A 16,934-nucleotide genomic window follows, 5' to 3' on the forward strand; every position below is an offset into this window, starting at 1 on the left:
TAAAGAAAGCAGATTAACATTTCTCAGAATAAATTTCATTCCACAACTCATGAATTATTAATCAAATCTTTGTTTTCAAAAAGAGACTGGTCGAAAGAAAAAATAAACAAAGCAGTGATTAAAGGCCATTGACAGGCCGATAACGAAAAATTTATTTTGGAATTTGTCGAGGGTACATAATGCGTCATGAGCGTCATGAGCCGATATATTTATCAGTCCTGCGGTTCAAAAAAATTTGTAGAATTCTCAACTCACCAAATAACTGCGACACTCGAGCATTATTACACACTACGAGGGGGTAGGGGGGGGGTCTAACTTGCCTATATAACGGTAAAGTAGGTTTCGTTCAATTTACATTCCACGAAGTAAAAGAGTACAGACGTACTGTAAAGTAGGCCTTGCCCACAACTAGTGCCTAGGCACAGCAAGCGGAAGTTGTTGCTTCTCTGCGTGCATAACATATTATAAATCCATAATTTTCACAGTATGATTACGAGACTAATTAATTATACATCAGTCTCATGGACAATTACCAAACAGCAACGTACCCTCGTCCGCCTTATCATCAATTTCCATCTCTATTCGTGTTTATTCATCCCCTTGTGGTTCTTATTTTTGTGAAACTATTATTTTAGTTTCTTCATGTGCAACTTTTTGATGGCAGTTATGAAGGGCTCAAGTGCTTGTGTACTGTCAGATTTTTTTTGTCTCTCTATACTATAAAAATCCGGATCGACTTTTGGTGATAAAAATTTGGTACTTGAAATGAGAACTTCGTCATGAGGGTCAGAATAAAAGTCACGAAGAAGAGAACAAGGGTCACGAGAGTCAAATTAAGGGTCACAGGAGTCAGATTAAGGGTCACGAGGGTCACAAGGGTCAGAATAAGAATTATGGGGGGCATATGGGGGAAAATCGAGAATTAGTTGAACATTCACAAAATTAACTGATTCGTAAATGAAGAAATATACAGAAATTTCATGTAACTTTGTCGTTGTCAAAAATTTCGAGCTTTTTCACTTGAAATTTCAAGAGTAATTTTCTAACGGTGTTAAGATTTAATGGGTTCGAAATAGTTTTTAAATGCAGAATAAATGAATGCCCTGATGAAGAATACTTTGTGTGTTGAAAACGTTGACAGTTAGCGAAAGAATTATTTCCCTTGAATCTATCCTTTCTTCGTTTTTCGATTAAAATTTCTGTGATGACCGAACTGTTAATCTTGGCATTAAATTAATTATCGTCTGTCGAACAAGACCCGGGGATAAAATAATACATATGTAAACTACACAGTGTAAGTGAGGAGACCAACCGGTGTCACCGTCACGCTGTCACGCAGAGTGCATTGCGCAACGTCCACGGAAATAAATCTAGGATAGGCCACTGGTTACTGGGGGAATACTTGACTTGCCCGTGTCGATTTGCCAATGTGTGGTATTTGGATATTCAATCTGTATATGCCCCCACACTGTTCCTTTGTTGTGGCCTTTTAAACCTCCACAATAATATTTACAGCCCGAGGGGATGTGGCACACTCAATCCCTTCTCTCTCATTGTTTATTAAACTCAATGAGACTTTCTCTTTCTCTCGAGTGTGATCATAACTGTCATCCATACTCTTTCACTTCCTGCGAATTTTCGCAGGAAGAATCACAAGGAAACGACGTGGAAAGAAAACATGTAATGCAGCTGCATTCGAGGGACCTTTGAATTTTTTTTTAAATCAAAATCAGTAGTAAAGTAGTTTTAACTGAGTTGTCAAGGAATATCTCGGAATCTAAGGGAGATGGAGAAATTTTCGTTATAACCTTTTTTGTAGATCTCAGCCTGCTCTACAAAAAAGGTTATGACGAAAAAATTTCTATCTACCTCAGATCCAAAGATATTCGTAAAAACTGACCAGTAGTAAAAAAAAATTGGACTGTTTTACAGTTTCGCTACTGAAATAACCGATCGCACGTGAAAAATTATCACTCAACGATAAAAAATGACGATTATTAACGATAATAACGATAAATCCACGGGCATAATATCACCGCAAGTATTAACCACAGTATATAAACGAAAAGCCGGCTGAGCGAACCAAATAGAAGAGGACAGATTAGAGAGAAGGCTGACGGTGCACTCGGCTCTCGCAGAGCCTCCAAAGTCTTTGATTTCGTCACTGGCAGTTTCCAGCTGACACAGACTCTTATGAGGCCATAACGGCGAGAAAAAAAATCCCTCCTCAAGCTCCACCGGCTTCTATCTCCATCGAGTTCAATTCCATTTATTTTATTCTGTAAAGTCACCCATGATTATCATAAATAACTCATGCACTGCGCATTTACAACGTAAACACCGCTGTACGTCTCGTTTTGATGGCATTTTAATGGGTCTAAATGGGATATTTGAGGCTTATTAGGCCTCCTTCCTACAACTACAATCATTACTCCTAATGTTTCTCATTTCCTGAAAAATCGAAATCCCTCTTGACGATGTATTCATGGATATCGGCATTAAATCAACGCAAATGGGGCCTTGGCAATTCCGGCTTAATGCTGTGCCGGCTTTGTTGCAACTCGTGTGTTTGGAATTGCTCGGCGAGACACTCCGCTCGTTCGATGTCGTCACCGACGCCCTCAGCTGATGGCAAAATGGCCGCCATTCACTGACAGCTCACGAGAATAGCTTCTTTCTCTGGCACACGCAAGGGGAAACCAAAGAACCGCACCCGCATTTGTCAACTGCACAGCTGTTTGTATAAAATCATTATTTGTAATGTTTCTCTTCAGGGCTGATGCAGCAATAACTCAATTTTTTTATTTTATCCGCTGTCCTACGGTCGTGCAATTCGAGGGACTGCCGCGGTATTTGGGAGAGCCAAAGGCCAAATTCTGCCGGATATTTTCCGTTAATTACGAACAGGTTGTTCTGTCGATATTTGAAATGCCTGTGGCTACTCCTCGGGCCTCATTGTCGCCTCACAATTGTTGAATATCCTCACAGCTGATGGGAAATTGTACGCCCGGCGAGTGTAAACAATCATTCGTCAGCTCCAATTGCCGTAAAGAATGTCATGATTTATTAATTTCAATAAAGAAATACGTGAAACAATGGGGTTGAGCCTTTGACTACTGTATTGTTTTGTCCCACAAAGACGAGAATGTCAGATAATTAGAGTGAATAAAGTTAATGGAGGAGAGAGAGGCAGAGACAGGGAGATGAGCACGACAAAAGAGATGCGTCATTTTCTACGTTACAGTTAAATCCTCGACGTTGGAGGGGTTTATGCTTTTGACACTACGTAACACAAGTCTTCGATGTGGTTGTCCACACCAATATTTGTATTAGAAATGAAGAAAACACTCCAGGAACTGAACTACGAAGCCTTTTTTTTTAATTACTAGGGGAGAGTAGGGTAAAACGGACACTTTTGCCTTTTTTGAAATATTCATGATGTGTTGAATTGTTCATGAAATGGAATAATTTTATTTTCCAATTGAAAAACAATGATTCCTCTTTGTGATGAGCTTAGCCTGAGCTCAATTGATAAATTTCTTTCTGAGTTATGAATATTTTTAAAAAAGTCAAAAGTGTCCATTTTACCCTCCCCTCCCCTACTATGTTTTCCTAAAACAAAATGGATTGAATAGTTTAATTACATAAGGATAATAATCCGATAAAATTTTTCTTAGCCGATTTGATTTTTTAAAATATTTTTTGGTGTATTCAATGGAAATTTGAGGATAGAAATTAAATTTATGAGTGTTGGTTCATTATTCGAAAAATATCAATTTTAAAATTTCCCTGGACATTGAAAAATTAAAAATTCTGTTTCGTGTTGACCTTGTTTCTCTTCCTCTTTTCACTTTCTTCCATAAGAATGAGATAATAGAAAGAAAATACATTGGTTTTTGTTCAGTATTAAAAAGAAAAGTTTTGAAATTTTCAAAATTGAAAAATCGATTTTTTAAATTTATTTCTGATTTCCCTTCCCTAAATTTTCCGTATTTCCTGTCCCTGTGAATTGAATACGACCACAGGAATTTTAGAAAAAATCTCCCTTAATTTCCCTTTCATTTTTAAGAAGAAAAAACAATTAAAAAATTTAAAAATTTTGAAAAAACAGAAAAATAGGTTTTTTCATTTTATTGATATCTTTGCAATTTCCTTCTTCTTCGGTTCCATTGAAATGAGATCAAAGGGATGTAAAATGTTCATATTCGTTCACAATTTCAGAGCATTGGTACTAATTAATTTAAAGAAATGAAAAATTTGAGGTATGATTATCGAAAAGTATTTGTCGATCTGCGTTACAATACAATAAGAATGAATAAAATTAAATTAATCTAATTGTGAAGACGGAAATGGAAATAAAATAAAATAACAATTGAGTTTTTGAGGAATATTTCCGAATCTAAAGAAGATACCGAAATTTTCGTAATAACATTTGTTGTAGCTCTCAATCGGCTCTACAAAAAGGGTTATAACAAAAATTTTGCTATCTCCCTCAGATTCCGAGATATTCATTGAAAACTGGTGAATAGTCAAAATTGACTTGCACAGTTTTACCACATCGCTACTGAATTAATCTAGCGCATTAAAAAACTGATTCAGGGAAAATTTTCTTCTTCTTTTATTCGTTATGGTGACATCCTCAACTCAAAGAGTGACAGACGAACACCATTACTCCTCCATTACCATTATACTAGTTCCATGTATATTTGTAAGTATTCGATTGTTAATTCGTGGAAGGTGACTAGATTAACTCAGTTAAAATCATGGTGAGTACGCCGGCGTTGCGAAAACCCCATGGTGGGGCCGACGGTAAGAAGTAAAAAGGATAAAAGGAGAACGGACAAAGGGAGGGTGGGAGCAGAGGGGGGGGGGGCAGAACGGTCGTCGTCGGCGAGGGAAGGGGGGCAATGGTGAAACAGTACCCGAGGAAGATAGAGCGATCAAGGGCGAGGGAGGGGAGGGGCACAGGAGGGGAATAGTGGAAGGGGCGATGGAGGGTCTGGCGTTTGGCTATGATTTTTGCTTAGGGTTCTCTATATTCCCTACTATTTATCGTCCTCGAGAGACGGCCTCAACCAATGGGAGTAAGTAGGTCAGATTAATCCACCAATGAAAATTCAGGGACGGTGATCACGTGGGTTTGTTGTTATCTATCAGCTGTTTTACCCGGGCGGGTGCGCGGTGAGCGGCAAATAAACGCGGGCGAATGAACACAACCGGCCGGCAGGCAAGCGCCCAGTGAAAGCCCCGCTTGGTTGTCGTGCGCGTCTCCAGTCCCACCCGGTCTGCTCAGCTGTGCGTCACATGTCGGATTTTACAGCGAGTTTTCTCCCCCCCCCCTTCAGCCATTATTCTATTCCATTCGTATAAACTGTGTTTATACGTCCGTGGATGAAGGATTGTAATCAGTAGTGCCACTACAATAGTGAAAAAAATATATCCGAAATAAGAGGAATTTTTCTTACCAACACCAATAACCAGTCGGCCGTCAGCGGCATTGGGTATCCCAGGCATCGGCCATTACCACCACCACAAACTCGACAGTGGCGTCGTGTTACACACCACTACAGGGCTAAACGTGAAGCAACGAGGCACCCGAAGGCACCACGCGCTCTATCCCGGCGCATTCTTTTCGCGTTCCTTCGTGGGTGCTAAACACTTTGTGTGATATTGGTGATTGTTTTCGCGGAATTATCGAACCGCTATCGATGATAATTGCATCGCAGTTGAGTTAACGTGCCAAATAAAACAGTGAAGGGTTTTTTTGGTTTAAGGAGATCGGCCAGTGGTGATTGATACGAAATTAACGATATTCTTGATTGCCGATCTGATCTTGAGTGCTCGATTGTTGAAATAAACAGTTGAACGGGCTTTCGGGTATAATCAGTTATAACGTATTATGGTGAAGTGTACGTTGTTATCTGATTTCAGAGGAAAATCAGTTGTTACGAGGTGGATTGAGAATGCTAAGGGCGCCGTGACGAAGCCAGACATACCACGTTGCCGTAACGGTGAATATACATTTGTACTGCCTAGCCGGCACCGTTGGCCACCACGCGTCCGCCTGACGCTTTGAAATAAAAAAATCTTTTAATAATCCTCGGTATTGGGTCAACAATAATGACATGAAGTGATTGATGACGAAAATTCCGGCGAAATTGCAGTGTGAAGAGTGAAAAATCAGTGTGTGGGGGAAAATTTTGATGAAAAGAAATAATGAGGGGAGTGTTAATGGACAAGTTTTGTAAAGATCGGGTCAAGAGTGTTGGTGTTTTTTCAATGATAAATTAGGTGGTAGTTAAAGTGTGTGCGGAATAATTGAACTCGTGGAATTCATTGATTCCAAGTTTCAGAGGGGGAAAATATCCGGAAAAACGCATGTCGTAATTTTATTGGGGAAACTGACTCGATAATTGGTCACAATGTCGACTGGCAAGCGTTTGGCAAAACGTAGTATAATCGGTACACGAGTTTGTGCACCGGGGATGGACGGAAAATATTACAGTGGGGTTATCCATGCGGTTAAGACGCCGGCATCAGCGGCTAGTGACGCTGGCCTCAGCCTAACCCCGTCTACACGTTATTCCGTGCGTTTTGATGCCGTACCGGGCGGCAGGCCACCCAGTCCAAGCACAGAGTATTGCGATCGCGATCTCATTGGGCCTGGCTTTGGCACTGTCAATGGGGTGCGTCTCATGCCGGGACAGAAAGTTTATCTCACTTACAGGGGTAGGGAAATTCAGGCGGAGGTAACGATGCATAAAGAGCATCAGGACGAGGTCGAAGTCAAGATTGCGGCGACTAATGGATCGGAGGTGAGTCGTTATGATTTGAAACATTAGATTAGGGGAAATGTGATGGGCATTCGTCTGTGGGGGGGAGGGGGCATTAATGCGGAATTAGCGGTGGGGAAAATTGAGTTTGAGCGCTGGCGGATGCAACTCCCAAACGAGCCAATGCTCGGCACACGTATCGCTCCCAACGGATGTTTGACCCCCTCCGTGGGTTCCTAAACACCGTTCCACGGTTTATGCCCCTTGCGTACGCAATGAGAAGTAAGAGATAGATAAAGCTATGCATTCCCCGGTTTTGCCCAATGGATCAGTCGGGATTCGTTGGGAGGCCCAGGGACTTTGGGGTTTTCTCCGGGGAAGTGGGTTCCTAATTTTGTTGGGGAACGTCAAACTTTTAGTTGAAACCCGTTTCAAGTTTTCGGATGTTTTAGAGTGATTTTGATATTCGAACTTTGCAGGTCGGAATTTGAATCTTAATGGTGAATAGTTGGAAAACTTTTGAATAATGGAGCTGAAACTAGCGGAGTATTTGGCAGCGGAAAATTCAGTTTAGGGGATATTGAAGGGTTTGGAGAGTCGAATAATCATATGTACAAATGTTTTTTGAGTGCGAAAGAGTTTGCATTATTTAAAAACATTCGTACACCCCTGCTGTCGAATCTTTCGCTCATTTCAGCTTAATTTTTTGAAAATTAGAAAGTTTACCTTTGAGGAAGAATGATGATATAATTTGGAAATTGCAATTTTCAAAAATTACGAGCATTTTCTGTAAATAATTTATCAATCGATTTTGCACAATAAAAATCTTTTTTTTATCAGAAATTTCATGCATAAAAAATGAGGTTTCAGAATGTTTAAACAATTTCAATTATTTATTTGTAAACAACAAATTTTTTAAAAAATTATAATTTTGTGCAAAATGTAATTTGAATGACTCTGAATATTCATAACTTTTTTCAAATTGTTTGCACGCAATTTAATTGACAAATTTGATGACTGAAAATGGTTGAACCTATAGTGTGGTCGGTAGCAAACTGTAAAAGATATCATGGCAATTTTTTCTCATTTGATCGCAAGTTTCCGAATATTTAAAAATGATTTGATTATTTAAAATTCACAGGATTGAATTTGAATCTTGATATTGAACCGTTAGAAAACATTTTTTAAATGTGAAAAAAATAGGAAGTTTACTTCTGCTGGAAGATTGATGGAATAATTTAAAAATTGGAATTTTGGAAAATTAACAAGCATTTTCGGTAAACAATTTATAATCAATCAATTTTGACCATAAAAATCATTTGTTGCGGAATTATAACAATTTTTTCACATTCAGAATTTTCCCAAGAATCGATTCGATTCCTAAAAAAAGGTTTCCGAAAGTTTGAACAATTTCAATTATTAATTTATAAACAACGAATATGTGAAAAAATCATTGAATAGAATGCTTTATTTCCTTCATGCTACTATGACAGTTTTACATGTACACAAGACAGAAAAATATCGTCAATAAAACTCCAATCAATTATATTGTTATATCAACAATGCATAGTAACCAATAATAATATCACAGCATCCCAATTTAAGCGATTGTTTAATTTCTAGACTCTTAAAGCTTCTTTTCACCGTAGTCTCTCAACACTCTATCTTAGTCAGTCCCAATGGAAAAAATAATTCTGGACAAAATGTAATTTGAATGACGCTGAATATTCATGTTTTTTTCACGCACTTTAATTGACAAATTTGATGAAAATGAAAATGGTTGAATCAACCCGTGTCTATGTGAACGTAGAATTCTTTTCTCCTACAATTATTAATTTTTATCTATGAAACTACTTTATCAACTCTATTATTGCATTATTGCGTCAATGAAGTAGTTTCATAAATAAAAAATAGTAATTGCAGGAGAAAACACAATTCTAAATGTTCCTATAGACACAGAGAATCCATTTCACGTTAAGAGGTAACAGAATGCTCTTAATTTTCAAAATTTTTGAACAAATTTCCTGCTGAAAGTTATCGATATTTTAAAAAATCGAAGCACATTAATCTCCAGGAGGTGATGGTGCAGATCAATGTGCTTTGGGTTGAAAAAATATTAATAATTTTCAGCAGGAAATTTGATTAAAAATTTTGAGAAAACGATGGCCTTCTGTTACCCCTTAAGATGTATCCCAAGACAATACCACCCAAAAGTTATTCCCCAGTAATTTCCGGAAAAAATTCTAAATTACTTAAGTATTCCATTCTCATAATCTATTGAGTTTTTCAACCCTCATGTTGTTGATGACACCAGCAATACCTGTTTAAATCAAATAAAAAATTATTTATTAATCAATTGTCTGAATCAAATAAGAAATAATTCCACGAAATTTCCATTTTTTAGAGTTGAATATCGCAACAAATGTACTAGAAAATTTTACAAAAAATTCCCCGTATTCAGAATTTATCAATTTACTACGGATTAGTTTGTTAAAAACATCGTAAGGACCGCTTTCTCATGACAGAAAAATCGAGTTTGAGGGGAGCCATAACCCCTGTTCGGCATATGCCTCGCGTGCTAGAAGCCCGTATTTTATTATTTATTAAACCTTAAACCGTGTAGTGCAACTAGTTAAATTTTTTTCCAATACCTGGAGTATATTATAAACATTATCGATGACAAACATGGGGACAATCGTGAGAAAAATCTGGTTTCTAGGGATATGCCTTAATAGCCCAGTGATTTTTCTACCAGCGTTACTACCGCCTGACGCATCATCCCTCATGTTGAAATGGAAAATATTATTTTTCGTGACCTCGTTCCTAAATGTGTATAACACCGGCACAACCGAGTAGGTGGCCTATTTATTTGTCGCGCATGTGCAATGCAACTGATGACGGAGCGAGCCCGGGTTTACCCTTTCATATATCTTTTATCTTCTCCCTTGATTCCTCCACCTTGTCCTTTACTCTCATTCGTTTCTCACTTATATGTCACGTTATTTAGCATGGACGGTGAATTGTCTATTCATTAATCGGAGTGAAAATTCCAGAAACAAGTGGGAATTGCTTCTACGTTAATATATTAGTTTTTTTTGCTAATTTATTCATTTTTTATACTATTTTTTTGTTAATTTATTAATTAGCAACATGTTTCCGAATGGTCATTTTGTACATCATCTGCTTCTAGTACATAATTCATCATTACATATTCCTATCCTATTTACTAAAGATGAAAGAAACGTGAAGTTGTTTTATATCGAAATATCTCGAAACTGCCTGATCACTAATCCTTAATTCTGATTGGTCAATAGGTGACACGAAGTTATTCACAAAAAAAAACGCGGCATTTTCAAATTCTTCAGTGGTAATTTTTTTTTCACGTCATATATACATAATATATATATTTCACATGTATATATATTATCGGTGAAATTAATAAATTCTGTCCTTTTATGGAGACCGATTATTTTAAAAAATTGAAGATAATTAATTGAAAATGAAAAATTCTTTATAGATTCTTTTACTCTACTTCGCTATTCACTTCAATCATTAGTCGAATTCTCTTTGATTCATTATCAATATTTATAAGATATTCATGAGAAAATGAAATTCAATGAATTCCATTTCTTCATTTCAACAAATGAATAGATCAGCGCGCGCATAGATCTTGTATTATATTAAATTCAATGAAATTTCTTCTTTAATCAATTGTGTTGTATTTTTAATTTAGTTTTATATTTGATGAAAATTCAAATATGAAATAATATATATCTATACCATCCGTTTATTTATTATTATTTTTTTATCGTTATTTTACATCGCTATCCATTTATTTGATGAAAGTGAAGTCGAAGTAGGTTGGTTTAATAATAATTGAATCAATTTCAACCTTTCTTTTTTTACTCAAATAATCAGTGGAAGTGAATTTTTCAGAAGATGGAAAATCAACAAACTTTTGAATGCTATGAGAATAATTTCCGAAATTCTTTTATAAATCGAATGGAAGAATGATGCTATCTATATTATGGAATGAATTTGAAACATCATATTTGAAGAAATCATCAGAAAATTCACTTTCAGAGTAATTTACGAAAACTTCTGAATTTACAAAAATCATCATAAAAATCAAACTAACGAATATAGGAGGCTTAACGATGTTTTAAGTGCCATTGAAACAAATATTTTCAGCTATCATTGAATAAATTTAGAGCGTGATATCCAATGATATCCTCGGAATTCTAATTTTTATAAAATACAAAATTTTTGAAAATTATTCTAAAAATCAAAACCACAATTAGCTATCGCTTCCATTTTCAAACTCAGTGGAAGAGACATCCAAAGAATTTTTCAAGCCATCATTCATTGAATTCATAATATTTTTTTTAGTTATAGTGGGACAACCGATATTTTAAAAAATTCAAAAATATAATAGGGAAGGTTGAGATAAAATGGACACTTGATTTTTTTTAAATGTTAATGACAGGTTGAAATGGTAATGAAATTTAATAATTTTTTAATAATTAATAATTAATTTTACAAAAATTGAACAAATGAGAAATTGCTTTTATATTAATATAATAGTGTTTTTCTAATAAATTAACAATTTGCTTCCAGTCATTTTAATTAATGCAAATTTTGATGCAAATTTTAATCAATGTCGATAAATAGGGCCCACCAATACCTACATTTGAAATTGAACGATTAAAACGCACCATTTGGAAGCAAAAATGTCCGAGATTACGCGGATTAATCACCATCAATTGGCCAGCGAAAAAGGAGCTAAATAAATGAACAGACGAAGAATGAGAACCGATACTTGTCTCCCAATTGAGCGAAGCTACGAAGAACCTAGATAGACTGTTGCGTTCAAGCCCATGCGGGACACACACACGCGTCCCCCACCGTGGCCAAAGATAGAGCCGGCCGGCCGGCATCCATTCGCAATGCCCTCCACAGGCGAATCGGAGCCCCGAACTAACCTCAACTGACGCCACCCGACTCTAGCCGAGGACAATCCGGCCAGCGCAGCCTCTCGTAGGCGCTACAGACCTCTTTTTTTCCTCCAACTGACTAGAGCGTACACATATCTGGCGAATATATGTCGACAGGCATCAGCCAACTACGACATAAACAACTGAGCAGATAGTGACGTCATTTAACACTCGGCGTTGGAGACTATCTCTTCTCTTTTTTTTTTTTTCGCGCCCCACCACCAGGTTTTTCCGATGCTAAACAGTATCGCTATGGGTCTTTCCTCACACTCGACTACGCATTGGCCTTTGGCCTTCTATCAGTTTATACAGAAATGTGAAGGGGGGGAAAAAAAACCTCGTGCACATAAAATGTCCAATACTCCGCAACAAACTTCCGGGGAATGGAAGCTATTTGCCTCGTTTTGTAGTACTTTTTTTTCGCCAAGCTTGTGCGTCTTCCATAGTTCATTATCATTGTCACTGTCCTCCAGACCCCACACACGTGTGTAGCAATGTTATTAACTTCCCTTCCACTGACACTTTGTTTTTCTTTTTTCTTACCAATCATTTTGCTTGCGGGGAGGTACTGACGTCATTGAGAACATGGAATTTGTTGTATCGTTTTGAAGTTTCACTTTGTTTTGTTGTTTTATTCCACACGCGGCTGACACAAGTGCACATATCACTGACGTATCGGGAATTCGTGACCTTCAGAAATAACCGGCGAGTAGATGGGTTAATGATAAGGTTTGTTATCTTTCTTTGTTTCAAGTTTAATTTTTGTTCGTTAATTGCAACTTTCGAAATCAGCTGACGGTGAATTGCTCGGACTGAGTTGAAAACTTTTTCCTTTGTTCGTTATAGTTCATAAATGTCTGTACCATCCGTTTGTTCGATGAAAGTGAAGGAGGAGTTGGTCGTTTTAACGATAATTGATTCAATTTTGACTTTTTTTGTTTTTATTGTAATAATCAGTGAAAGTAAATTGTCCAAAAGAGGAAAACCGACAAAAACTTTTGAAAGTTATGAGAATAATTTCTGAAGTTCGAGAGTGGCTGGGAAACTAATATTTTCAGCTATCATTGAATGAATTTAGAGGATGATATCCAAAGATATCTTCAGAATTGTAATTTTTATAAAATATAATTTTTTTACAGTTATCGCCTTCCAAATATTTTCTTAAGCCAGCATTTAATAAATTCAGACTATTTTGCTTCCGACTGGAAGCTTTGTAATCGTTGATTTTGACGATCTTCAAATTTTGCCTGGAAATGACGTAGATGACCCGAAATGTCAATGTGTGTGCAAATTGTTCGAAGTTTTTTTATAAATCTTCACAGAAAAAGGGCTAAAGGTCAAGCTAAAAATCTGTAATTTCGTCCCATAATTGGTATTACTTTGGAGCCCTTCGGAACTCAATTTCAGCTCTATCGGTCAAGTAGTTTCCGAGATACAGCAATTTCTCAAATGGTATTGTTCCGGCCTGTTGCGATGGGGTTTTTTACTCGTGTGGCGTTGGCCTCCGAGCCGTAGGCAAGGACTGGCCAACCACACGAGTAAAAAACCCCATCGCAACAGCCCACGAACAATATTTTTCTGTAGTGATTTTCAAGTTTTCGAGTTTGGGAAGTGTGTAATACCAATTCCCAGACGAGAAATTGTGAGAAGCAGTACAGAAAAATCTTTTTTCCTCAGTATCTCGAAAATAACGTGACTGATTTGATTTTGTTTACGTCCCATTATTTCAATTTTTTTTTAATATTCGTCTTATTTTGCTTCTGCATCGAAGCTTTCTAATATTTGATTTTGACGATCTTCTAATTTTGCCTGGAAATTACGTAGAATATCATGAAACGTCAAGATATGATGTTTTCAGAAAGTGTGTGTGCGAATTTTTCGGAAAATTTTTATAAATCTTCACAGAAAAAGGGCTAAAGTCCAAGCTAAAACCTTTGACCAGTTTTTGGTGAATATCTCGGAATCTAAGAGAGATAGCAAATTTTTTCTCATGACCTTGTCTATAACCCTCCATTGGCTCTACAAAAAGGGTCATGACAAAAATTTTTCTATCTCTCTTAGATTCCGAGATAGCCGTCAAAAACGGCCAATAGTCAAAATCGACTTAACCCAGTTAATCGTTTCGCTACTGAATTAATTCATCCAAAAATCTTTCTCTAAAAAGTCACAGATCGTCGTTTTATCGATTATTTTCGACTCTGGGGGCTTATTCCCAACTGGTTTTGAGTTCTTCATTAATGTCGATAGATAGGGCTAAACAATACCTTTCTTTAAAAAATTAATTCAATTCCATTGAGTTATTAGTGAATAATTAAAAAAAAATTTTCTACAACCCAAAAAATCCGAAAGTTGAATTTGAACGATTCCAATGCTTCCATTCGGAAGCAACTGCTCATAAGCTTATGTTTTCAGTAGCTATTTGGTGAATTTTACTGAGTAATTGTGAAAAAAAAAAATTGTTGACATTCAACAATTTTTATTTCCGTGCGCACTCACGTATGCGCTCTGGATCGTGAATGATCGCTTCCGGTTTGGTACACGGCGGAGGAACTACGATACCCGGAAGTGGAATTTACGTGTGCTCAGCGTGCACTGTGTAATTGAACGATAAAGCATTTTTTTAAGGGCAAAAAAAAATAGACGTAGAGGTGGTAAGGGGGACCCAACACGTGTGAGGTATCGCGATGGTAATGGGTGGCCTTGTGTGCGCCAAGGCCTTGTAAACCTGCACTTGGGATATGAAGAAAAAGACACTTATGAAAGGAAATTAGTATTATTTCAAACGGGTAATCTCGAGATGTTGGAAGCTGAAAGTCTGTGGGCATTTCCGTTATTTTCAGGCGATTTCAGCGGCATCTTTTCTTGAAATTTAATTAAATTTCAGCCATTTGTTTAGAAACGCGGGAGAGTATAGGAAGATTAATTGTTTTGTTTTTTATAATCGTTGAAAACATTTTTTTTGTCATTTGAATATCAATTGTATTTCAATTATTGGGGCAGAGGAATAATTGAAGAATTAGAAATACAATCGTGGAAATTGCTTCATCACAACAAATTTTTCAGACAATTTGTCATTCGAATTGATTATGTTGATATTAAAAGAAAGAGTTGTCTGCAAATGTTCATGATATTTAATTAAATTCCAATTATTTTTTGCTTCCAAATGGAAGCCTTGGTTTTGACTGATTTTTCGATTTTATAATTTCGATTGTAAATGGTCTAAAATGGTACAAAACGTGAAGAAATGTTTTTAGGGTCATGTCTGTGTGTATGTATGCGCCAACTTGGGTTTTTGGTGATCAATTTTTAGAAAATTCAACATAAATACAGAGAAATTTGTAGATAAAAATCTGACATTTTAGCTCATTGTAGCTATGATTGAACTCAAATTTAACGCCCTGTTTCAGCCCCATCGGTTCAGTAGATCCTGAGATATAACAACTGGTTTAAATTTTGTTTTTGTTCAATATCTCAAAAATTACTGCACCGATTTCAGTTTTTCTTTTTTCAAAATCCTCGTTTCGACAGCTTCTACCTAGATCAGTCGAAGTATTTATACCCACTCAGAAAATTTTCGAGATATTCCCATTTTTTTTTTCAATTTTTTCATTCTTGTACGCACGATAACTTCAGAAAAACTGGAGATAGCAAGTTAAAATTTGGTATGTTCCTAGCTCTTATAATACTAAAGGTTGGTCTTTTGGATGAACGCAGTCGGACAAGCCGTTCCTGAGATATGCAACCTTTTGTATAAATCTATTTCATGAAAAGGCTGAATATTTTCTTGTAGATACCCTGCAGCATGTGGTTACGATTCTATGCCTGTCACAAGGATAGATAATTACTACGGATCCATTCGGAAGCTTACTACCAATCGAATTAGTAGAAATAAAAATGAAAAAAGAAAGAGGCTAATGACGCAAAAAGTAACGGTTACATGCCTTCTCTCAGATAAGCTCGAACCTCTGCTTGTTCCTCGATTTATCTTAAAAACTACTGCACCGATTTCAATTTTTTTTTCAAAATACTGGTCTCGAGGACCTCTATCTAGACCAATCAAAATGTGTTATACCCTTTAGTACAAAGTTTGGAGATAGTATCATTTTTCTGTTTTTTCATGAAAAATCTTGTACGGATCATAACTTGAGAATCAATGGAGTTAGCAAGTTGAAATTTGGTGTGTTCCCAGCTCTTATGATACTAAAGGTTAGTCTTTTGAATGGGTGCAATCGGCCAAGTGGTTCCTGAAATATGCAACCTTTTGTATAAATCCATTTCATGAAAAGGCTGAATATTTTCCTGAAAATATCCTGTAGCATGTGGTTACGATTGTATGCCTGTCATAAGGATAGATAATTGCTACGGATCCATTTGGAAGGTTACTACCAACGGAATTAGGAGAAATAACAATAAAAAAGAGAAAGAGGCTAATGACGCAAAAAGTAACGGTCACATGCCTTCTCTCAGATAAGCTCGAACCTCTGCTTGTTCCTCGGTATCTTAAAAACTACTGCACCGATTTCAATTTTTTTTCAAAATACTGCTCTCGATGACCTCTGTGTATACCAATCAAAATATATACGCCCTTTAATGCAAAGTTTGGAGAAATTTCAGTTTTTTCATTTTTTCAACACCAATCTTGAACGCACGATAACTTGAGAAAAAATGGAGATAGCAAGTCGAAATTTGGTATGTTCTTAGCTCTTATAATACTAAAGGTTGGTCTTTTGGATGGGTGCAATCGGCCAAGCGATTCCTGAGATATGCAACCTTTTCTGTAAATATCCTTTCTTAAATACTGTTCATCTTCCAGACAGGAAAAAAAATTAAAAACCACGTGATTCATGTTCTTTCAGACCAAAAAAGTTATCTGCATTGCCAATAAAATGAATGATCCCAGTACCCATAAACCTCCGGTAACTAAGGACCATTGCATAATAAGAGAACTCTGGAAATCCAAATGCGTAGGATGTATTATTTTTTATCGCAATAGCCACAGTGATGCTTAACAGCTCAACCGGCATCACGAAGCCGAGTAATAATCACTAACAAACCTCTTGTATACCAGTACTCTCGAAATCAACTGTTGGATACACGTAAAACGAGAGTGGATAGTGTAGCGTAACTTTTATTATTCCTTTCTCTCGGTTCCGTTTGCTTTCACGGG

The 16,934-nt window shown here is 36.7% G+C and overlaps 1 protein-coding gene across 1 annotated transcript in view; it reads left to right on the forward strand.

Annotated features, from left to right (window-relative positions):
• The first annotated feature begins 5,321 nt into the window (after positions 1-5,321).
• The window catches only part of LOC107044310 (zinc finger protein 395), an 83,215-nt gene continuing 71,602 nt past the window's right edge, over positions 5,322-16,934 (forward strand). The window contains exon 1 of the mRNA XM_015266137.2: positions 5,322-6,815. Within this exon, the coding sequence (XP_015121623.1) occupies positions 6,423-6,815 (393 nt within the window). The 5' untranslated portion in view covers positions 5,322-6,422. The remainder of the gene's footprint in view (positions 6,816-16,934) is intronic.

Source organism: Diachasma alloeum, unplaced genomic scaffold (assembly GCF_001412515.2).
Source record: "Diachasma alloeum isolate Michigan unplaced genomic scaffold, Dall2.0 Dall_scaffold_00711, whole genome shotgun sequence".
Lineage (NCBI taxonomy): Eukaryota > Metazoa > Arthropoda > Insecta > Hymenoptera > Braconidae > Diachasma > Diachasma alloeum.